Raw genomic sequence first — 23,476 nt, forward strand, 5'->3', positions numbered from 1 at the left:
TATCGTTTGTGGTTGTCAATCATGCATGAAAGCACGGGATTACCGGAATCTTGCTAACCAAAACCTGTACACCACAGTCAACACAATCAACTTGAGAATTATATTCCTCACAACAACTGCCTTAGTTACTACGCCAACTACTATAAATAGGTTCGCAGGATTTGGCTCCAAACCTGACTTCTTCACATCACAGGCTGTTGGCGATCTTACTTAATACAATGCGGGAGTTTTCGGCCTCGGCCACTTGAGGCCTGTCATCCAAGTTATGAATATGATGTCGGTTTTTATGGACAGCTTACCAGCGTGGTCTTAAGACCATCATCAGCGCAGAAGACGTGGTTCACTTATCGCTTGACTTAGAGGTATTATTTATAATACAGCCTCTCTCAGTTGGTCCTGTCAACATGTCGTCCGGCCTTCTTCAGCATGCGCCCGCTGCTGGATCCATCATTCTCCGAGCCCTGTGTCACCCAGTGGACTTCTTTGCCAGTGTTGGTCCCACCGTCAATGAGCTAACTTTTGGTTTGTTTGGTTCGTCTTTTGAGCCGCAGCGAGATATAGGTGATCTTTCTGGGAAAGTTGTACTTATTACCGGGGGTAAGAACTCCCGCTAGGAGCTTGGTGTCCTCTCCTCACAGTTTTTAAATACTAACAAGGCCTCCATTACTACAGGCAATACCGGCCTTGGAAAAGAAACCGTCCTCCAACTTGCCCACCATCGTCCTTCCCGCATCTACCTAGCAGCTCGGAATGAGACCAAAGCCCGCGATGCCATCACTTCTATCCAAGAAACCCTATCGGAGCCTGTCGATATCAGACACATACCATTAGACTTAGCGTCTTTCCAGTCCATCCATGCGGCTGCAAAGAAATTCAGTGTGGAGTGTGATCGCCTGGATCTGTTGATTCTCAACGCTGGCGTCATGGCAAACCCACCGGGTCTCACGGAGGAAGGGTTCGAGATCCAGCTGGGTACAAATTATATCGGCCCCTTTTTGCTCACCAAATTGCTCCTCCCTACACTCCAAAAGACTGTCGCGAGCGCAGGTCCTGCACCAGATGTGAGGATAGTGACGGTTAGCTCTCTGGGACACTGTGCTGCTCCCTCATTTGAGGTGATGACGTCCACACCATCACTGCTGGCCACAGGGCCATTCACTCGATACGCTGCTTCCAAGGCTGCCAATGTCCTGTTTGCATCTGAGCTTGCTCGACGCTACCCGGAGCTTCTCTCAGTTTCTCTTCATCCAGGGGTGATAGCTAGTGAATTGTACAACCACACCAAGGCAATGGGCATCATATTGAACATGGGTGTTAATTTTATTTCCCTGGTCTCCCGTACTGTACGCACTGGAGCGATGAACCAGCTCTGGGCGTCTGGAACGACAAGAGAGAACTTGATAAACGGGGGGTACTACGTTCCCATCGGGATACGCGGTTCTTGTAGGTACACCGACGATGCAGACATGGCTCGAAAGCTGTGGGAGTGGACGGAAAAGGGGATTGCTGAGAGGAGTTGAATTTCAGCTTACTTGATCCAATTGTGCTTAGCGAAGTAGAAAATGTCAATGCCAAACCACTTAGTAGCCGGCTGTACTGAATGGAGCATTATTTGGTATCCAGCAATTCAATATCTAATAACTAAGTAACAATAATACTACGGACAGAATAGATGTCAAACAAACGCCTCCTCTGTCTATACTGGAAGCGAGTCGCTCGGATTACCCGATTGGGCATAAGATAGCGGTCGGCAGCGATGAGATTTGCTGGGCGAAATCTCCAGTCAACGCCAATTTGAATCCAGAGCCATTGGATCTTCAGACAATAGTAAATGATATGAACACTGCACTGCGATCGACTGTCATCTCTTGACAGTCGTAATTTCCTAGTTGGCAGTTTGCGGGCTCGACACTCCCTCATGACAGAAGCCCCCGAAGTATCGTTCGTTAGGGTTTAGCCGAGCAGCCTCAGAGATCCTCGAGAAGCCAATGTGAACCCACAGCGAAATCATCCAGGAACATCAGTCTCAGAAGGCAGATAAAAACCGTCCAACTACCTAGAACCTACATACTCCATCGTAGAGACGTAAAACCCTCGTAGACAGACAAAGCCACAGTAGACTGGAGGTTCCGTTTTCGCAGGCAGAAGGGACTTAAGTCATCAAGAGGCGCAAACTCCCCACACAAACCTCATCAACTTCGACTTCCACCGACTTCGCCTCACCCTCCTCTTACTCACCCACGCAACGCAACCCCCTCCAGTCTTCGGTAGGTCGTCTCCTGTTCTGCTCCCTTGATCTTGAATCCCTCGACGGGACCAATTCTCTTCGATACCGATCCCCTCCGACCGGTGCAAGTATATCCCAGCGCTTTCAAAGCTTGGCGCCCGCACATTTGTGCCAAAAGCCTTACCGAGTTCCACAGATCCGGATTATTGACGTCTATCCCACCAGGTTCTTCGAACAACTTCTCCCTCGAAACCCCCCAAACTCGTCACAATGGATCAGGCAAAGTTGGCTCGGATGCAGGCTAGCGTGCGGATTGGTATGTTATACCTTTTTTCTCTTTCTCTTCTTCTCTTTATTTTGGTGGACTTGCTCGGTTTCGGGATTCCCGACCGATGGAAAAGCGATTCTGGATATAGGCCATGAGGAGGACAAGAGAGGTAGAATTCTGTGATGGAGGAAAAATAAAAAATAAAATAAAATAAAATAAAAGGGAGAAACTGCCTTAAGGGGTTCTTATGGAAACACATGGCCTCTATCAGTGTCGCGAAATGATCATCTGCAATTATTCCAATGAAGTCCTGAGAGCTAACGTGAACCCTCCTTTTGTGTCGAACAGGGTACGTATATCGACATATTTTACTTTCTCCAAAACCCCTATTTCTTCACTCGCGACAATCCCACACGAATCCAACCATCCAACAATTGAATCCCCTCTCTCGCCTATATGCAAAACCACCAATCGAACCCCAATCGCTAACATAAAAACAGAGGCAAGGGTACTCCCCGCCGCAAGGTCAAGAAAGTCCACAAGTCGTCCGGCGCCGATGACAAGAAGCTACAGGCCACCCTCAAGAAGATGAACGTGCAGCCTATCCAGGCCATCGAGGAGGTTAACATGTTCAAGGAGGACGGAAACGTCATCCACTTCGGTGCTCCCAAGGGTATGGTTGACTTTCCCCTCCACACCAAATTTCACGTTCAATATTACATACGACAACACCAACCGGCCAATCGTTACCGGCGCAAATCTAGTGGAAGAAAAAAGAAATACTAACAATTCATGTCTTATTACTATCTAGTCCACGCCTCCGTCCCCTCGAACACTTTCGCTTTGTACGGTAACGGCGAGGAGAAGGAACTCACCGAGCTTGTCCCCGGTATCCTGAACCAGCTCGGACCCGACAGCCTTGCGTCCCTGCGCAAGCTTGCTGAGAGCTACCAGAACATGCAGAAGAACCAGGCCGGTGGTGAGGGTAAGAAGGACGATGAGGAGGATGATATTCCCGATCTGGTTGAGGGCGAGAACTTCGAGAGCAATGTTGAGTAAATTATTTGTTTAATTGATACAAAACAAAAAAGCAGTGAGCCTTTTTATTTATTTTTTCTATGTTTCTTCGGTTTTCCTGAACATCTTGCTGTTCCATGCTCTACGGGCTGGAGTTGGACTTGTATGTCTAATGCCAAGGATGTCTGTCTGCAGGTGCGATTGGGATGGAAGCAGAAGAGATGTCTCGAGCTGTGAAGTAGGTACTGTTAGTACCGTACCTATGTTACCTGTCTACAAGCAGTATTGATATCTGCTATGGATGGTGTTTGCGAGAAGTAGGAAGAGATGGATTTGTTTTCACCCGGACATGTCTTGAATGATGTTATCCGTGGAAATTTAGGGTGGATTGCGTACTCGATTCTAGCTCTGGGTTATGTAGTACTACGAGCTGGAAAAGCAAATGTCATGTGGTCAGATTGATTGTTTTATATCCCTCCTATCCATGCATCTAAAGGAAACATCCCCAGCGCCCAAGCCATGCCGTAAAATCATATAGAACGAGACAAGATATCTGAAATGTCAGAGGACAAGATTGATAGCATACAGTTACGTAAAACTGCCCTAGACATGTTGACAATAAAATCGTCTGAGAAGCAGCTGCCAATTGATAAATGGTGTGCTAAAGACACCACCAGATCACACACATTGGGGCCTATTGGGAGATACCAGCATCTATATCTAACAGGCATTGAATGTGGAGGACTTCGTGATAATCATAAAGACCGAGAAACTGAAGGTTCAAGATTCTTCTCTCAGTCCACAAATGTCGGTCCCGAGGACCCGATCAACCATGTGCCAGAAGCGCCAATAGGTGTTGGACTTGTCATAGTCAAACGTCCCATCTTCCCGGAGCTGGGGTCCGTCTCCTACAATATCGCCTGTGAACCAGCTGAGGATCGGAATCGACCGCAGAACACGCTCCGTAACTGTTGGCTGGGGAGGGAGGGCTTCGGTTATCGGGCGCAATTTCGTTCGACGGACTGTCGGAATATGCGTCATGAACTCAGACTCGGGTTTCACTTCCTGGGCGACATTTCGTTGATGGACAGGCGAAGCTTGGTCCACGCCAGTAGCCGTTGCCGAACTTGCTGTATTTGTGGAATCGAAAGACTCATCTTCCTCGACGTCAGGCACAGTAGAAAGGTTGTTGATCGCAAATGATCGCGGTAACGTCGACGGCCGCTCTTTATCCATAGTGAGGAATGCAGTGGAATGAGAACTAGTCAAGGTCCGTGCTTGTCTCGAATTAAATTTGCTGGAAAAGGATGAGTCGACAGGGATAGGAACATCCTCCGTAGGACCTTGGCCATGAAACAGCTCACAAAATACAAGGTGACCATCGATCTCCTGGGGGGAAAAGAAACAGGCTCGATCCGCAGCGATAGTCGAGTCAAACGTGACCTTGATCCAGTTAAATCCACCAGCATATCGCTTCGATTTACGATTCGCATCCGCAGACAAGTTCGCACGAATAACCACATCACCACCGCTAAGAAGCTGGGCATATCCACTCGAAGAGTTGGGGTCCGTACGAGGATAGTCCTCATAAATTACGCCGCGCGAAATCCGCTCAAACTTATCAATGGCCTTCCACTCTGAGTCTTTGCTCCGGTAACCATAGAGCATGCATTCAGTAGCGACCTTTTCTGTCTGCTTCCATGAGTTCTCGAGGTTCGAGGAAGATGACGACTTGGGCAAGGTTTTGCTGCGGCTGCTCTCCTCCTCCTGCTGTTGAGCGAACAGGCGCCCAAATTCGACAACGTTCGGGTTATCCCTCTTTCCTGGGGTGCCAGTCCGTGTCCGTGAGCGAGCATGTTCATAGCGAGCATTTCGTCGTTTTCCAAAGGGTCCTGTTTCCTCAGGTGGTCGTCGGGGGTTACGGGCTTCGCTGTTGAATTCGAACAATATTAGCTAATCTGTAATAGCGGTGACAGCAAATTTGTCGTTAATGGGGCTGTCGGACTTACTCTTTGTAGACATATCCCCAGGGCAGAAGATTCCCTTTGTCGTCTTTTGCGCGCTCCTCCAGAGGAACAAAATGGTATTCCATGCTGAAGAGAGGAGAACTGAGCTCCTTGGTTTAAGAGGAAAAAAAATAAATGAAATAAGGCAAAGAGACCAGAGGCAAATATAGCACAAAATAACTGCCAACACAGTGCAGACAGTTGAGCTGGTCGTGAAGGAGATACTCTGCTAAGGTAGTTGCGGACCAAAACTTTTGGCTCCGCCATAAACAGTGCGTTCGCCCGGAGATGACCACGTGACCGCGGATCTTCACTGGAGTGTATACCCATTTGGGAAATGGTTTCTTTGAATAAACATGACTTCTCTTTGAACATGCAATAATTCACCCATGATTTAGGAATACCATTGTTCAATAAATTCAAGACAATGCCACCTCAATCTTGCCATAGAAACACTATATGCCCAGCGTCGCCTTCCAAGCCACACACATCACCAAAATCTCCCACCTCTGATCTCCGCCTCTCTACATGACCCACAAACTCCTGCAGGGGGCAAGAAAAGCCAGGTCCGGACTTGCAGTACGGCAACGCGACAATTCTATCATTAATATTAAGTCGAATAAATGTTTCTTTCTGGTTTTCGACACCATCGACGAAAGGTGACGAGCAAGTCATTCTCTCAAGGACAATCCGGCCTCCCATCGGCATCACGGACGAAGTACGCCAAGTGCGGTCTCTTGCTATATGGGTAGTAGGAAGAGATGGATCATATTTCTCGTCTTTCATAATGTCGAGAGCAGTAAGAAACGGCGCTATGTCACCATCATGGACACTGATTGTTGCTACTATCAGTACTTCGGCGTTTGCCTAGGCAATCAAAACATATCGCGAGGATACGCACAAACTAAAGAACAATGTCCCAGCTGCAGGACCTTGCTGTAACAGCTTAGTTGTAGCATTCAACCAAAGCCAACCCATTGCACCCGCGTACGGGTTTCCCGGGCCTGCGCGGTAATAATGGATTAGATCGCGAGCATATTCGAAACTCTCCCATTCCTCATTGCTAAATACATCACACCAAGGACTGGAGCCCCGCGCGATAGTCTCAAAGCCGCACATTTGTTGCATACTGAAGACCTCGGCATTCGAGAATGACTCAAATACCGAGTTCCCTTGCTCGGAGATTAACCGTCTCGCGATAGGCGGAATGTAAACGTCTTGGAAACGTGAAAGCATATTGACGCCGTTGTCGTGGCCTTTCTCTCCGTCTTCAAGGTAATTCAGACACGTGTCGCCCGGCGTAAGCGTATTCGCCCGTTGATCAAACGTCTCCGGGATGATCACCAGAGTTGCCCTTTTACTCTTTTCCCAATCCAGACCAAACATCCCTGCGGCGAAATGTTGAGCCGTCTCGATGACGCGTTGGCAGTCACTTGCCCAGAATCGTGTCGGAGCACGTTGCGATAAGAGATGTCCATATCGGGTGATGAATCGGATACCTGTGGTAAAAGCCTGGAGTTTTCCTGCATAGGGGCCAGTGCCTGTCAACTGATCGAAATCTTTCTCAGGGTCACTGGTGAGATAGGTCCAATTGTTCAGAAAAGACAATGAGCCATTGACAATGACGTCTGCTTCTTTAATGCGATTAAGAAGCGCGAGATGATCTTCATTCAAAAATCAGACACAAAATTACCATGTAAATATTTTCAGTAATGCGGACAAGAAACCTACGACTCCCAGCAGATTTGGTCGGATATCTCTCTCCGTGGCGGGACATCTGGATTTTTGTCAGATCGCATTGAATTGAACAAGCCGCTCTAGTAATGCCATTCTACATACCATGTGTACTTGTCCAATGGAGCACCCTTCAGGGGGACCAATGCCCTGAGCTGCTGTCTCCCCGTCCCTCTTCTCGATCCAGGGGCCGTTTCCACCCAAGTGGTAGAGAAGATCCCAGTCATCGTCAAGAGGTATTGTTCGCTTCACATCAGGAATGGATTGAAAAGCATGGAACCATGTGTTCCAGCTAGGATAGTACGGTGATGAGCGTGCATTGCCACCGTTGCAGGTGCTGATAAAACATCCTGCAGTTAGCAGGCCCTGTTTCTGATGGAGAGTGCCAACGATTGCAGCTAAAAGGGCGATACATAGCCACGTAAAAGATATGTTAAGCATAGTCAATTGAATAGTTAAACTGGCAGTACCACATGGTAAGGAATAGCCATGAACAGCGTTGTTAAGTGTCAGTTGAAGATGAAACTGCCCAAACACTTACGCCTGCCGTGGTGCCAAGACTGTATACAAGTGGAGCCGGGGACAATGGCATCTATGTGAGTACTGAGTGATACTAGCCAGTTAAATAAGGCGGATATCTACAGGTGCGTATACAACTATAATAGGTATTCATGCTGAATGTAGAAAGGTAGCAGGCTTCCATTAAGTTCATTCGACTATCAACCAAAGACTAGGAGACAGTATATTTACAAGCTGTATCTGAATCGAGGACTTTTGTCTCCCATTTCCTGGATTTCTTCCTCCGTCATGCCTTCAACTTTGTAATCCTCGAGGCCCCTGTCTCTGCGACTATTCTTTTCTCGGTAGTAAAACCATATAAGGCCATAGACCACTCCTGCAAATCCCACAAGGCCCAATGTTACAGAATTGCCTCGTTCGTAACGTGGTGCCTCGGTTGATTTGTATAGAAAAGGCGACATCACCCCACTCACATTACCAAATGTGAGCTGTAGGCCTGTAGCAAATGTGCGCTTGCCATAACGGGGAAGAGTCGTTGGTAACCAGGCAAGCGGCAGACCAACTGCCACGTACAATCCCGAGGCCACAAGTAGGGCACCGAAATAATGCACCCCCGAAGACGAATCCGAGATCAAAACACCGTAACCCACAACGGAAACGGCCGCGAAAATGCAAGTGAACAAGGCACGACGCTGGGTTCGATCGCTGAGCCACGCCACTCCCAGGTACATTAGAGACCCCAGTGCATAGCAGGGAATAGTGAGAGCTTGGACCTCAGGGACGGACCAAGACCCCATTCCCTTAATGATAGTGGGAAGAAAAGTGCTATAGCCGTAGAGCATTGTGTCAACACCAAACTGGCCAATGCAAAATGCATAGATTCTCCAGTCAAGCGCCCCTTCCTTAACATCGGCCCAGTGAAACTTTTGAGCGGAGGCGGTTTGGCCCACATAGCGGCTTCGACGGCGAACTACAAGAGCTCTTTCTTCTTCGTTAAGATAATATGCGGTGTCAGGGTCGTCGGCGAGAAAAAACCAAGTCACAACGCCGAGGAGAACAGTTGGAATTCCTTCGATGATCATAATCCATCTCCAACCTCGGAGACCACTAATGCCATCCATAAACCCAATGCCATATGCTAAAAGACCGCCGAACGCCCCAGCGATAGCAGCACTGCTGAAAAGATAACCAGTTCGCAGGGCAAGTTCGCGCTTGCTGTAGAACAATGTGAGGTAGGTCAGCAATCCAGGAAATAATCCCGCTTCCACAACACCTAGACTGATCAGCCATGGGGGCTCTGCATTGAACCGATTTATCTCAACTAACCAAGGAGGATACGACAAGCAATGAGATCACCATAGTTTTTGGTAATACCTGTCAAAGTTGCTATGATGCCCCAGATTACTGAGATCGAGGCAATATAACGAGAAGGGGTGAGTTTTTTGATGACAAGATTTGACGGAACTTCGAATAACTGTAGCAATCGATTAATTAGGTATCTGTCGGATCGTCACTGGATCTCGGAATGGTCCCTACACAGTATGTCACAAACAATATGGACACTGCCACCTGATATTGGTCTCCCACTAGACCAAGGTCTTCTTCTAAGCCATACAGCCGGGCATTGCCAATATTTACTGGACAGCAGCAATATTAGCAACAGGGTAACAGAATGGAACAAATATTACGGCAGGAAGATGGTTGTGCTGATAAGGTGAATAATATACCCCTGTCCAAAAAGCTGAAAAGGTAAAGCAGGACAACAAACGGCAGAATGTACATGTCCATTTTCCAGACCAGATGCTTCTCCTTCTGCTCTTCCAGTAATGACATCCCAGAGCTGTCATCCGCCGGGAAGGCCGTGTCGGCAGTCTGAGATGATGACTCAACACCTTGCTTAAGCTCGCTCTGATACTCCATGGCTGTTAATCACGAGTGAGAAATTCTCTCGTTTTATTTCATAGAGATTTAAGAACTTCTTTTCTTCCTAAGGGATGGCAGTGGCTCACTCTCCAAGTAAGGTCATAACACAAGCTCTCCAGCGAAAGGGACGTGTAAATAGCCTACTATCAACGCTAGTGCCATCAGCGATACATCAGTCAAACTTCAATCAGATAGGTACGGAGTAAGCGAACTGGGGATTGTGCGAGAGACCAAACGCCAAGATTCGAGACCGGTCGGGTTAGAGTTTGTCATGCAACTTGGTAGAAAGTCCTCACCCGGGCTGCTGCAGAATTTTACGCCGAGATCATATGTACAGCGTGGATAGAGCTAGATTTCTTGAAGAAACACGTCGCCGAATTAAAACCAGCTTTAAGGACCGATTGGTCTAAATTCAAGCAAGAAACTCCCCCTCCAAGCTCGTGGGATCCTCACCATTGATTGATATCCCCACTTTTTGACCCGGGCAAATGCCCCCACTTCACCGGTGATATACTGGTGGTATGAAGGGCAGGTCGCTGGCATTTGCAAGTCAGATTGAATCCAAAAGAGACTAAAGTATTCCATTTGGAACGTGGATGCTGGTTCTTCACTATCTTTAGCAGGGGATATACATCATGAGTTTCCTCATCACCAGCCTGCCAATGAAGTCCTGGCTATTTTACCGAATTGACGACAAGGTGCATTGATCCCTGGGTTCTGTTGCAGACAGAGAAATGTTGCAGAACGAAAGGTTGCATGTCACTCCCCAAAGGCGGTGGAAATTTTTAATTAAACTAAAAAGGTGGCAGCATATCTCCCCAAAATATGGACAAGGGATCACGGGTTATTAACTTGTCGAACATTGCTGTTTCTGATTAATCACGAGATGCCAGGGGCGACGACTAATTATGTTGCATTCATTACTTCTTGTTGATCCCTTTCAAGGCACTCCTAGTGATGAGATGACGTCAGTGCCGCATTCCCGAGGCAAACCAATCCCGAGGCAAACAGCACGGGCAACTTTCCCCCCATCTTAAGCAATTAGGTGAATATCCATCGAAGTGCAGCGCCAGATAATTCTCATACTTTTTCATCATGGCAGAGAAATACGGGGACTATCAAACGGAGATCTACGCCCGTGGGGCCATGATGGGTCTCCTGCCAACCGTTACAACCGACCCTCGTCTGCTCGAACAGCAAGCTCAGAAAACGATGAGTTCTCGAGCTTTTAATTATGTTGCTGGTGGAGCTGGTGAAAAGGCCACCATGGACAGCAACCGGCTGGCATTTCGTCAATGGAAGCTGTACGTTTCCACTCTTGCATCTCTATGTGCGCTCAAATGGACAATGACTTGTAGCTAAACCCAATATACATAGAATCCCGAGGATGATGAGACAGGTTTGTCCACTTGTAATCCATATCCACCATGAAATACCTTAATAACTTATCCAATGTAGCTGGATAATCAGAATGTTTCTGTGAATCTATTTGGTCAAGATTACCCGAATCCACTCCTCATGGCGCCAGTAGGTGTCCAATGTATTTTCCATGATGACAAAGAAACAGGCCTAGCGGAGGCATGTTCGGAGGTTGAGGTGCCATATATCCTTAGTACAGCCAGTAGCAGCACTATCGAGGAGGTAGCAGCAGCTAATGGAGATGGGAAGAGATGGTTTCAGCTCTACTGGCCAACGAGTGATGACATCACCCTTTCTCTATTGAAGCGCGCAAGGGAGAACGGTTTCTCCGTCCTGGTAGTGACCCTAGACACATGGTCGCTTGCTTGGCGACCAGCAGATCTTGATAATGCCTACATTCCGTTCATCCGGGGAATCGGCAACCAGATAGGTTTTAGTGATCCAGTGTTTCGCAGCAAGTTCGAGAAGGAGTCTGGACGCAAAGTCGAGGATGATATAGTTGGTGCATCCAGATCGTGGATCTCAGATGTGTTCCCTGGCAGGCCACACTCATGGGAGCACATTTCCTTCCTGCGCAAAAATTGGGATGGCCCGCTTGTTCTCAAAGGTATTCAGCATGTGGATGACGCAAAACTTGCTCTTGAAGCCGGGTGTGATGGTATCGTTGTTTCCAATCATGGAGGTAAGTTGTCTCACGTTGTAAAATGCATAGTCCCAGGGAGAAAAATGAAAGAAGAAAAAAAAAAAAAAGGGTTTTCCATTCCTTGGTCCACTTTACATTTCTCCCAAAGTTAACATAAAACAGGTCGACAGGTTGACGGCGCAATTGGTTCTTTGGACGTGCTCCCGGAGATAGTCGAGGCTGTTGGAGACAAAATGACTGTCCTCTTTGATTCCGGAGTCCGGACTGGCGCAGACGTTATTAAAGCTTTATGCCTCGGAGCCAAAGCAGTCCTTATAGGCAGGCCTGTGGTATATGGTCTTGCTGTAGATGGAAAGAATGGAGCAAAGGCCGTAATGAAGGGTATGTTAGCGGATTTGTGGCAGAACATGGGTTTGGCATGCATTCGCACTGTCGCTGAATGCAGTCGGGATATGATCCGGAACGTCAAATACCCTGGTGATACAAATGCTATGCTGTGATATAATATATGACTATCATACTCGGGCCAGATCACATGTTTTCTAGCTCTAGGCGAAGGCGAATGGGGCGCCAGGATAAATAGCAGAAAGACATGACAAAGATGTCAGAAGCAAAACTAATGACACCATGTAGGACTCGATCCACAGAGTTTCCGGGGTAAAGGGGCCAGAAAACTGATGGGGAAGCACAAGCAACAAAGTGGGAACAAAGTGAGAATCCACTTTGTTGGGGGTAATATGCAGAATCACATGCCGGCCCGGCGTGTGATCTCAACCACATGCCTAATGCCTAACTCGCCCACCTGCAGCAGATCTACACTCTTGCTGTCCGCCAGCCAGGAACCCTCCACTGACGGATCCCCTGGCTGGCTGAGTTGAGAAAGCATTATTGTCTCTTATCTCTGTCTACAAGGCTACTCTGACAACGGCATACTTTGCCCATGGCTGAGAACTACTTTACTCTCGATGCAAACAACATACCAAGTCTTTGCGTGAGTGACTCGGAATGTCTAGATTTTTTGGCCTTATGCCCACATTAAAGCGAGCTGATCCTAGTCCCGACGGGGATGCGACCCATAATGACGGACCCAGCCACACACCCGTAACTTCGGGGATGACCCTGCTGCCACGACCAGTTGCTTCCCTTGTCTCTCTTATAACTCAGTCTACTTCTCTCTCTCTTCGAGTGGGGACATTTTTTGGGGGAGTTGCCCTCGATGGGGCAAGAATCACAACACTGACTGGGCTAGAGCTCAGTAGGGCAATCATTGAAGGAGTCTTGACCCGGGCTAGGCGCGATGTTGCCATCCGAAGTAGCGACCATGGCAAATCAGAGGCTGAGACTTTACTTGAGCGTAGCGTAAGTCAAGAACCTACCCTTCAAATCCCCCTCTATATTTTTTACTAATTCAAATTCCAGCTCGCCGCTCTACACATGACAGTAACGTCTGCATCGTTCTTTGCTGCTGCGACGTTCCACCTATCTTCTACGACACTCTCGTCGGCTGCTCATATGTCTCAGGCCCTATTATCCACTCTCGATGCGACCCTAGGCTCAACAGAGTCTTCTAGAGCAATTGCGGCGATCATAACTCTCATTCGAAGACAGTTCAATACCCCTAACATTGATGCCGGTACTGATAATGTCGGAGTTGCTGATCTTTTGGTTGGCACTGTGGGGTTTGCTATGCTGCAACGTTGGGGTCAAAAGAGTACCGAAAGGCATATGCGAGCAAATGGTGGGAATGAGATCATCTGGGATGTTGTCATCCTTGATAATGGCATGAGAGCCGATGTTGTTGGGGCACACCAAATAGAGCCTACGCGAGTTCCTCATGATGACCTAGGTGACGAGGCCAAGCACTCCTCTTTTATATCACCTGGGCAGGATGAAGAAATCTTCGATGCCGTGCAACGTTCTACGAGTATGGTAGATACAGCCGAGCAACCTTTCCTAACACTTCCCCCAGGAAACCAAAGTGATGTCTCAAATGAAGATATTCGTCTATATATATTAAACCAGCTCCCCCAAGGTTGCCGCGCCTCAATCAGAACCGATTTGGTATCAGCACGCACCATCACAGTGGACATCTTCGACGACGACAATGCAGAAATTGCTGCCCCACCAGGTACCATGATGATTGAAGAGAGGTTTCATAATAATCAAGTTGGAGGCGGAATCCCAGGGTCGCAACAGCTTCCCAAGCACACAGTTGTATTTAGAACAGCATTCAACAAGTCACAGTGTGCGGACGTTTCTAGTCTACGAGGAACAGGTTTCGAGCAGGCTGGTTTAAGTTCTTCACAATTCCCCGAAGTCGCTATCAGTGCAGATCCATCGCCAGATTTCGGAACTAGCCTCATAAGCGACAATCAATATAATATAACGACCGGTCAACGACAATCAGATGACAATCGTTCGACAAGGCAGACCAGGAATCCAGTTGACGACAACTGTTCTCCATCAGACTTGAATTTATTATCTTCGTCTCATATACCAACAACCCAAGGTATCAAGCTTGAGGCTGATACTAAGAATCATGTCAGGCCTTCACACACGTCTTCGAATGAATCGGAATCTGCTTCTAAGGGCTCATTTGGGAAAGCTTCACTGGCAAGGTTCGCACAAAGGGTGAAGCCAACTGGTGCAGAGAAGAATGAAATTGCTAAGCGGCCATCTTCGAAGCCACCCTTTGAGAGGTCTAGTTCACAGCCTTCATCAACGCGTTTGAACCAGAAAACGAAGCCCAGTAATAAGGCCTTAATTCCGGAGAGAAAATCATCAACACAAGGGCCCCAGGTGAAGCCAAGGTCCGGTGAAAAAACACACAGAGAACCATTCTCCAGCGATAGAAACTCAACATCTGTAGCAAACAGAGGCTTACAGAGATCAGTACCACAAAGTTCTCGATTGGGTACCACTCCTCAAACTGCACGCCGTGCGAACATGCGCGACGCGAACAGTGGAAGAAACCCAAGGACGGAATACTATTCTATACATGAGAAGAGCAAAGAGTCATTTGTCACACAAACAGATGCTTATTCCCTCCGATCCATGGATTCTCGGCCAGGATCGCCGGTGGCTATGAGGACACATGTACGCAGCAGTAGTTCGATGTCCCTGACAAGATCTGAAGCCGACATGACATTATCCGTCAATGGGGACAGCCGTCCGGGCTCTTCTTCCATACATGAAAGGTCCAAACCATATCCTTCCAGTATATATTCATTGGCAACTGCAGGCTCAGAAACATCGTTGATCCTTGCCCATCGTTCTCGGAAGAGCACGTATGACGATATTGCAACTATACAGGCCCTAAACCGAGATGGTCTAGTACCAGGTATATTCCCTCAGAAGCATTTTGTACAAAATATCAGACGCTTCTGTCGATTTTCGTCGGCATCATACGGTTCGAATGCCCTTAAGGTCATGGGTGTTCCGCGGCTATCTAATGGTCTCCCCTACCAGGAATCTGACAGTCAAGAACACACGGACTTTTCTGATCATACTGGTCTGCCGACTTCTAGCATTCTTCTTTCATCTTTCGTTGACACTGCTGGTGGTACAAATGCCGCTGGAGAGACCGATACCGGTTATCCGCTGGTCCATTACCTCTTCCTAGATCATGAATCAAAGGCTGTTGTTCTAGCTCTAAGAGGAACATGGGGGTTTGAAGATGTACTCACAGATATGACATGTGATTATGATGACCTTGAGTGGCAAGGGAAAAGCTGGTCTGTCCACAAGGGGATGCATGCTTCTGCAAGACGCCTCCTGATGGGAGGGGGTGGAAAGGTCATGATCACCATACGAGCTGCACTAGAAGAATTTCCGGAATATGGTGTGGTGCTATGTGGTCACTCACTAGGGGGGGGAGTTGCCGCACTCCTAGCAACGATGGTTTCTGAGCCTAACAATGAAGGGCCCGGTACTTCGTTTATGACTGCTGCCTATCAGTCCAGCACGAAACGTTTACTTCTACCTGGAAGTAGCGATCAAAGCAGCCATGCGGCCTATTACCTTCCCCCAGGGCGTCCCATACATGTTTATGCATACGGCCCTCCAGCAACCATGTCCCCATTTCTCCGACGCGCAACTCGTGGGTTGATTACAACGGTTGTAAACGGTCAGGATGTGGTACCAAGTCTATCTCTGGGTATCCTACACGACATGCATACAGTATCTGTGGCTTTCAAAGACGATGTTTCTGGTGCCAGATCAAATGTTCGCGGTCGTGCTTGGGAGAGCTTACGGCAAGGTATAGTTAACAAGTTCTATGTGAATGAGCCTCCCATACTTTTGCATGCTGGCGATGGATTTGGTGAAGATGCATGGGCGTGGCGAACTCTGAAAATGCTCAGAGAAGAAATGATTGCACCGAAGCTAATGCCTCCTGGAGAGGTCTTCATGGTTGAGACGATGCGTGTTCTGCAGCGAAACGCGTTCACTTCTCAGACGTGCGACGACGGATATCCGCAACTAGGACGCCCCGCAACAAGAGTACAACTAAAGTTCATTCGAGATGTGGAAGCTATGTTTGGAGAACTGAGGTTCGGTTCAGGGATGTTCAGCGACCACAATCCAGCAAGATATGAAGCTAGCCTCGCCTCTCTTACACGGGGAATTTTGGATGATTAATAGCCCTTATTGTTGGTTAAATAGGGAAGACACGACACTGGATATCAGCAATCTTTTGGATATTTCGTATTATACGTTTGGCACATAAATTCGGTTACATAGATATCTTTGTATGACATAGATAGATCTTATAGAGATCCGCCTTTTGAAATATGTCCGATTGCATATACAAAAAGAGATAAATAGTTGATTATGTTCATTCTGAAACGGTATAATATAACTTAGTTGAAAAGATAGTCCATTATATGTTGAAAGTCGCTCAGTTTGGGCTGTCCTTCATGTCGAGTATCAGCGTAGACAGGTACTGAATTGAGTATCCATATCAATTGCCAAATATTCGGGTTTCGTAGAGACTCCCGGAAACGGGCCAAGCTTCTGGGTCAGTATCACAACTGATAGCCTTCTCGTTTCGCGTCTCCTACAATATTGTTGTAGATTCCTAGCTGATACTGCAGGTCCTAGGCGATTGCGTAGTGCCACTAACTTTCACATCGCAACCGCTGACGATTCGGCCGTCCTTTAACAGCTAGGTCCCTCGATTGTATAAACCTCATTGCCCTTTTTGTTGAGGCTCATATATATGACTTGTTATTAGGCATGGCTCATTATCACCTTCGTGCAGAAAAGTGTTAACTCCCGTACAACAGTTCCAAAGGACAATCACGTCTGTAGAGCACACTACCTGTAACTCGAAGTACCAACAAGCACCCAGTTATCCATTGTGTGGCGGATCCTTCTTTACTCCATCAAAATTCTTTCGTCTCCTTTCTTCAATTCGGGCTTCTAGGTCATCGATTTGCTTCGCAACAAGCTCTCTTTTGGATGCCAACCCCTGCCGCATGTTCCGGAGTGATGCGAGACGCTCATCGATTGTAATTTCCCGAGATTTTTGGGCTTGCTAATTGCCACCAATGAGCCTAAGTTAAACATGACCGATTCCCTGTAGCGATCATACCTGAGCAACCTGCCGTTCGGTTTTGATACCTGCACCGTAGAGAGTTCCTGCGATGGTAATTGACGTCACAGCAGCAACAAGAACTATGCGCTTCACTTTCTGGGGGGAAGCCATGGTATCCACTCGAATTGTTTCCCACTACTGTGAGAAGCCCGTCACAATAAAAACCAGATTTGCAGCTCTTCAATGGAGATGTCGCTCTTGAACCTCGAGTCCCAATTAATTAAACTGCCGCATGTCACCGCCTAACCAGGATCGGAGATAGGTTGATACCACACCATTAGCGGCGCGTCGCGTTCCTCCGCGTTGATATCATCGCGAGAAACTGTATCGCTATCCAAGGCACTGCAGGCTGCAGGAGGCCGCACGTGCCGATAAAAGATGCCTTCTATAGCAACAGTTCCAAGTCGTCGACAACGGAGTGAGGATGATGATAATAGCGATGGGACATCCTCAGTCTCAACGAGAGACCCCACACCCGCGTCACAGGTCTCGAATACCAGCAAACGTATCCGGCTAGAGACCGTTGAGGATGCCGTTAAGGAAGAGGACACTGATGAAAGTACTAGCGGGGATTCTGATAGCGAATCCCCAGAAGATAGTGTTCCAACCTCCGCTCAGAGAGCCAAAGCTGCTGCTTCTCATGGACCCAACGCGAACGCCTTGGTCCCCGGGGGGTCAAAATGGAGTTGAAAATGAAGGCTACAAACCGGGCGCTATTGTGCGAATCAAAGTTACTGACTTTGTAACGTATACATCTGCTGAATTCTTCCCTGGTCCGAAATTGAACATGGTAATTGGACCGAACGGCACAGGGAAAAGCACATTGGTTTGTGCAATATGTCTGGGGCTGGGATGGGGGCCACAGGTATGAGAACATGTACTCTATTTTGTCTACATATTTTTTGTTTTTAGTCGTGTCATGATCCCTACGGTTGCTAAGGCCTGTTTTTGCATTTTAATAGCACTTGGGTCGAGCGAAAGACCCTGGCGAATTCGTGAAGCACGGCTGTCGGGAAGCAACTATTGAGATAGAGCTTGCAGGCGGTCCCAAATTCCGTCGAAACCCTATTGTTTGTCGAACTATTAAGCGGGAAGGCAACAAGAGCTCGTTCATGCTGAATGGGAAACCGGCATCTCGCACCCAGGTGCTCAAATTTGCTCAGTCATTTTCCATCCAAATCGATAATTTGTGTCAATTTCTACCGCAAGACAAAGTTAGCGAGTTTGCTGCCCTTACGCCGGTTGAGCTACTCCACTCGACGCAACGAGCCGCTGCAGAACCGGAAATGATCGAATGGCACGATAATCTAAAAAAACTGAGGGTCGAGCAGAAAAAGCTACAGGCAGACAATCAGGGTGACAAGGATTTGCTAACGAATCTCCAAAACAGGCAAGAAATGCAGAGGGCGGATGTAGAGAGGATGCGACAGCGGGCACAGATTAAACGGAAAATCGAGATGTTGGAGCTTGTTCGTCCCGTGACCAAGTACAAGGAGTCTCATGCTCAATATAAGGAACTGAAGAGAAAGAAGGACACCATCAGCCGTGAGCTAGATATGCTTAAGACGCAGCTAGAGCCTGCATTGCGGGCAGTGAACGCCAAGCAAGATTATTGCGTGCGTTTGGATAAAGTCATCGAACATAAAAAGCGCGGCGTTGACAGAGCGGACCGCAAAGCTTCGGAAGTTGGAAAATCAATTGAACGATACGAGGACTCTACGAAGGATTTAGACAAACAGATCGATGCTGAGAAGAAAAGTAGCGCAAATTACAAGCAGGAAGCTACTAAAATCCAACAGGCAATCAACAAACTCACTCGCCAGTTGAATGAGGAACCAGTGAATTTTGATGTCGATTGGTATAATGAACAGATTGTTAGTATCCTATACAACGGGCAGAAGTCATAGCTCCTACTTACCTTTTCCACAGAGGACAAAGCGACGAGAATTGAGAGAGATCGAAGAGACAGCTAGTGAAATAAAAGAAAGACGGCGGCCCCTTTTCGAATCTCTTAATACGAAGAGGAATGGAATCAAACGAGCAGAGCAGCAGTTACATAGTCTAGATTCTCAATCCGGTCGGCAGGAGGCGAAGCTCAAGCAATTATCTACTGATTCTTATAGGGCCTACAAGTGGGTATTGGAGAATCAGAATAAGTTCGAAAAGGAGGTCTTCGGTCCTCCAGTGGTCACATGTTCCCTTAAAGATCCCAAATATGCAGATGCGATAGAGTCGCTGCTTCAAAGAACGGACTTCACAGCCTTCACAACGCAAAGTCGAAACGATTTCAGAACCCTGCAAAAGGCTCTAAATATCGAAATGAAGCTGCATGATATTAGTATCCGGACGAGCTCGGCTCCGTTAGAAAACTTTCAACCGCCATTCCCCGCAGATAATATTAAAGCAATGGGGTTTAATGGGTGGGCTAATGATTTCCTGAGTGGTCCAGAGCCTGTGCTCGCGGTGCTATGCAGCGAGAACAGGCTACATCAAACACCCATCGGCCTTCGCGATATCACGGATGAAGAATATACCAGGATGGAAAAAGGATCGATCACCTCCTGGGTATCTGGAAAGCGGAGCTACCAAATTGTCAGGCGACGCGAGTATGGCCCCAGCGCTTCGACCACCCGTGTCAGACAAGTAAGGCAAGCGAGGGTTTGGACGTCCCAACCCGTGGATACCTTGGCGAAAGAACATGTACTTCAGAATATTTCGTCACTCAAGGAGGAACTGCGAGGTTTGGAGGAAAAAATGGAGTCTGAGAAAGCTGAACTGGCAGAGCTGGGGCAACGCCATAACGAGCGCAATCAAGAAAGGGTATGGAAATTTATAGGTCAAATGTCGTTGAATGCATTAGCTAAATTTCCTACAGATTGAACTCGAACGGGAGAAGTCCGAAAAGCAGACAGCCCTTACACACTATAAGGCTATCCCGGAAAGGATCCGTACGTGCCCCTCGCCAACTTATATAGGTCTTGGGTGAATACTTACCATGCATGATAGGCCAGCAAGAAGCAAAACGAAAAGACACTGAGAGATTCTTCGAGGACATAAGGACTAGGGTCTTGAATATCCGTCACGAGCAGGACCAATTGTCGATTCAAAAGGCCGAAGCAGCTATTGAATACGCTGTATGTAGTTATCGTTATTTGTGGATTACCACTGACCACAAGCAGGATTCGGTTCAACAACTTCGTACAGCACACGAGGAGCTCATAAAACTGGGCATCCGGCGTGCAGAGGCAATTTCGGACTTGGAAACACTCAAAGCTCGTAATCAAGAGCACAGCGATAAGCTGAGAGCGAAGACTGACGAGTTGAAAGAAGCAGTGAATGAGATAAAGACCATGTCTGAACTCGTGAAAAGACTGCTGAAGGAGGCTGGGAAGGTTGCACAGGCTTCCCAGAGTCAACCGGATCTCGCCGAATTGTTGCCTACTTTGGCTGATCATACCTCAGACCAACTGGAAGCGGATATCGACTCGGAAAAAGCACATCTGGAACTCACACAAGGCGGCAATAGCAATATCATTAAAGAATTCGAAGAACGTGAACGACAAATTCAGAGACTACGCAGTAAGCTCACCGAGTTCGAGAATCAGCTTGCTGACTACGATCACGCTATCACTGAGATTCGAGGGAAATGGGAGCCGCAACTTGATGCACTGGTGAAAAGTATCAGCGACGCATTCTCTGATTCCTTCGCTCGCATCGGCTGTGCCGGTCAGGTTTCGCTGGACAAAGTGGAGGACGCAACAGGATCAGACAGCGTGCCCGGCGGTAGCGACTTTGACCAGTGGTCAATCCAGATTCATGTTAAATTCAGAGAGAATGAGAATCTTTCTATACTCGATTCTCATCGGCAGTCTGGCGGAGAAAGAGCAGTGAGCACCATCTTCTATCTTATGGCTCTTCAATCCCTCTCTGCATCCCCATTCCGCGTCGTCGACGAAATCAACCAGGGCATGGACCCCAGAAACGAGCGAATGGTCCATGGTCGCTTAGTCGACATTGCGTGTGCCAATGGAGGCAGCCAATATTTCCTCATCACCCCAAAGCTGCTCAGCGGGCTGTCCTACAAGCCTGGTATGAGGGTTCTCTGCATCTACAGCGGTGAACACATGCCTACAGATTACCGGGTTGTCGATTTTGGCGAAGCCGTGAAGAGGATGAGAGCTCTGACGAAGAGAGACCGTGGAAAAGGCAAGGGGAGAGCCAGACGGGACTCCCTTGCCGAGAACAGTGGTAGAGTCGATGTCTATACTTGATGAATGTTGAGTGTTCAGTATCGATACCTCTTGCTTTTTGTGACCTTTATTTTGAGTACAAGTTTCGGTATCTACGAGTTCTACGTTTTTTTTTGGATCTGACCATGTTTTCGCCCATGTACATAAGATAGTCATGAATGTCCACCTCCTGGGGGTGGGTGTTTTATCGTTTATTCATAAGTGACAAAAAAATATTCTGTAACTACATCTAGCCGAAGCTAATTCAGGCAAAATATTCATATCGCGTATGGAACGAATACCAAATGCTCTCTAGGAGGACTTACAACACTTACGGTCTCGAAAATGCATGGCTATAGTACAAGTGATAATAACAACGGGATTTGGTGACACTCCATGGAGATATATATCTAGAACAGGAATATTGACATTAGTGTATAGTACAGTGCAACTTAGCAAACGTAAGACTAGAACTATTGTGTACTGATTTTATATTTACTCTTTCCCTAGAGATTACCTCTCCTTAAAATGAAGTATCCTTATTGTAAATTGTGCTTAACTGTAGAATCTAACTAGATGATGGTTTCACACATAACACATATCACAAACCACATTTACTATATAGAGGCTCATATTCACAATGCTTATAGATAAACATACATCTTTACTGTAGTATTTAGCCATCAGAAAAACCCATGAATGCATGCATGTACTTCAACATCATAACCACATGCAATCACATAGGTAAGTAGGTACCATGTCACACGGCACCACCCTTTTCATCCCAGGACCAAGCCCGACAACGTCAGCACCAAGTCAGTACGTCCACCGAGATAGTAGTAGAATAGGAGACAGGACACAGGTAAAGTTACCGAAACCAGGATGGGTCAACTGTTGGGCAGATAAACTGCATTCTGTATAGTTCATACGGTCTTCGGGAAGAGTAGGTACACTCCTCGAGGCAGTACGGCAGATTGCCTTGGCAAGTACCGGGGGCCGAGGATGGTGAAATACCGTTTCGGACATGTCACACCACACGGCCGGAGCCGCAGGATGTCAGTGCGAGGGTTGCATGTCCGTGCCTCTACAGTCATCTTCTCCCTAGTTAACTATCTCTCTCTGTCTGTCTCTCCCTCGGTCTCTTTCCCTGATCATGATCAATAATGTCAGCTGTTAATATCGCTCATGGACCAGGGTTCCTCCTTGGATATCGCACGATGATCATTATACACTAGGACTAAACAGGATAGTGGAAATACAAAAGCAAAAGCAAAAGCAAAAAAAAAAAAAAAAAAAAAAAAAACAAAACGATACCAAAAATAAGAAAGATGTGACAAGTCCTCGGACCATGCACGATATGGGGCTGATCTGAATGGCTCTATACTCTAGAATTCAATACAGCCTGCGCACATTACAGGGCTACGGAGTAGATATCTGTAGTCTGTACATGTACAGACAACGACGCATGGATCGGACTGGACCTGCCCAATCTGACCTATGAGGGCATGGATGCATCTGCATGGAGGCTAAGAACGGGCCTTCGAACGAAGATCATGGATCACCCCGTTCCTTCACCTCCCAGTGGATGATGATGGCCTGGCGCTGCGATCAGACGGAAATGCTTCTGAATTCTGAAAAGATGGGTCGGCACATGCGGCCTGAGGCACTCAGGCCCCTGTCGGACATTGGCCGAAACAGAAAGAGTCTAAAAAAGACAACGCAAAACAACAAAAAATTCAGAAACTTAACAAAGCTGTAACGTTGAAAAAATGGTTAGTGATGATCATCATCCAGATGATTGGTGCTCTTTCTTCGCCATATTGGAAGTTGGATGATTACTTTCTTTCCTTCTCCTTCTTTTTCTTTTCTTTTCTTTTCCTTTTCTTTTCAAATTA

The 23,476-nt window shown here is 47.4% G+C and overlaps 8 protein-coding genes across 8 annotated transcripts; 4 read left to right on the plus strand and 4 right to left on the minus strand.

Annotated features, from left to right (window-relative positions):
* Positions 1-404: 404 nt before the first annotated feature.
* ATNIH1004_010174 (putative short-chain dehydrogenase/reductase family protein) lies at positions 405-1,520 on the plus strand (the record flags this gene model as incomplete). Its single annotated transcript, XM_033574749.1, has 2 exons — positions 405-597; positions 673-1,520. The coding sequence occupies 2 exons, from the start codon at positions 405-407 to the stop codon at positions 1,518-1,520; spliced, it is 1,041 nt and encodes a 346-aa protein (XP_033422767.1).
* Positions 1,521-2,497: 977 nt separating this feature from the next.
* Positions 2,498-3,554, plus strand: EGD1 (nascent polypeptide-associated complex subunit family protein; the record flags this gene model as incomplete). Its single annotated transcript, XM_033574750.1, has 3 exons — positions 2,498-2,543; positions 2,998-3,168; positions 3,307-3,554. The coding sequence occupies 3 exons, from the start codon at positions 2,498-2,500 to the stop codon at positions 3,552-3,554; spliced, it is 465 nt and encodes a 154-aa protein (XP_033422768.1).
* Positions 3,555-4,292: 738 nt separating this feature from the next.
* Positions 4,293-5,604, minus strand: ATNIH1004_010176 (uncharacterized protein; the record flags this gene model as incomplete). Its single annotated transcript, XM_033574751.1, has 2 exons — positions 4,293-5,442; positions 5,522-5,604. The coding sequence occupies 2 exons, from the start codon at positions 5,602-5,604 to the stop codon at positions 4,293-4,295; spliced, it is 1,233 nt and encodes a 410-aa protein (XP_033422769.1).
* A 349-nt stretch (positions 5,605-5,953) lies between these two features.
* Positions 5,954-7,693, minus strand: PHO5_2 (histidine phosphatase family protein; the record flags this gene model as incomplete). Its single annotated transcript, XM_033574752.1, has 4 exons — positions 5,954-6,350; positions 6,420-7,182; positions 7,250-7,295; positions 7,358-7,693. 4 exons carry the CDS (start codon positions 7,691-7,693, stop codon positions 5,954-5,956), a joined length of 1,542 nt encoding a protein of 513 aa, XP_033422770.1.
* Positions 7,694-7,998: 305 nt separating this feature from the next.
* ATNIH1004_010178 (putative MFS transporter) lies at positions 7,999-9,691 on the minus strand (the record flags this gene model as incomplete). Its single annotated transcript, XM_033574753.1, has 4 exons — positions 7,999-9,044; positions 9,098-9,245; positions 9,308-9,408; positions 9,499-9,691. 4 exons carry the CDS (start codon positions 9,689-9,691, stop codon positions 7,999-8,001), a joined length of 1,488 nt encoding a protein of 495 aa, XP_033422771.1.
* A 1,098-nt stretch (positions 9,692-10,789) lies between these two features.
* Positions 10,790-16,394, plus strand: ATNIH1004_010179 (uncharacterized protein; the record flags this gene model as incomplete). The annotated part of the gene is made up of 6 exons (XM_033574754.1): positions 10,790-10,998; positions 11,072-11,093; positions 11,153-11,795; positions 11,919-12,137; positions 13,006-13,115; positions 13,176-16,394. 6 exons carry the CDS (start codon positions 10,790-10,792, stop codon positions 16,392-16,394), a joined length of 4,422 nt encoding a protein of 1,473 aa, XP_033422772.1.
* Positions 16,395-17,106: 712 nt separating this feature from the next.
* ATNIH1004_010180 (uncharacterized protein) lies at positions 17,107-17,463 on the minus strand (the record flags this gene model as incomplete). Its single annotated transcript, XM_033574755.1, has 2 exons — positions 17,107-17,292; positions 17,350-17,463. 2 exons carry the CDS (start codon positions 17,461-17,463, stop codon positions 17,107-17,109), a joined length of 300 nt encoding a protein of 99 aa, XP_033422773.1.
* A 267-nt stretch (positions 17,464-17,730) lies between these two features.
* Positions 17,731-21,623, plus strand: SMC5 (DNA repair ATPase SMC5; the record flags this gene model as incomplete). The annotated part of the gene is made up of 7 exons (XM_033574756.1): positions 17,731-17,911; positions 18,084-18,217; positions 18,315-19,226; positions 19,282-20,172; positions 20,228-20,300; positions 20,359-20,486; positions 20,532-21,623. The coding sequence occupies 7 exons, from the start codon at positions 17,731-17,733 to the stop codon at positions 21,621-21,623; spliced, it is 3,411 nt and encodes a 1,136-aa protein (XP_033422774.1).
* Between the last annotated feature and the right edge of the window lie 1,853 nt (positions 21,624-23,476).

This window comes from Aspergillus tanneri, assembly GCF_003426965.1.
Source record: "Aspergillus tanneri strain NIH1004 chromosome Unknown AapTan_5_pilon_pilon_pilon, whole genome shotgun sequence".
NCBI lineage: Eukaryota > Fungi > Ascomycota > Eurotiomycetes > Eurotiales > Aspergillaceae > Aspergillus > Aspergillus tanneri.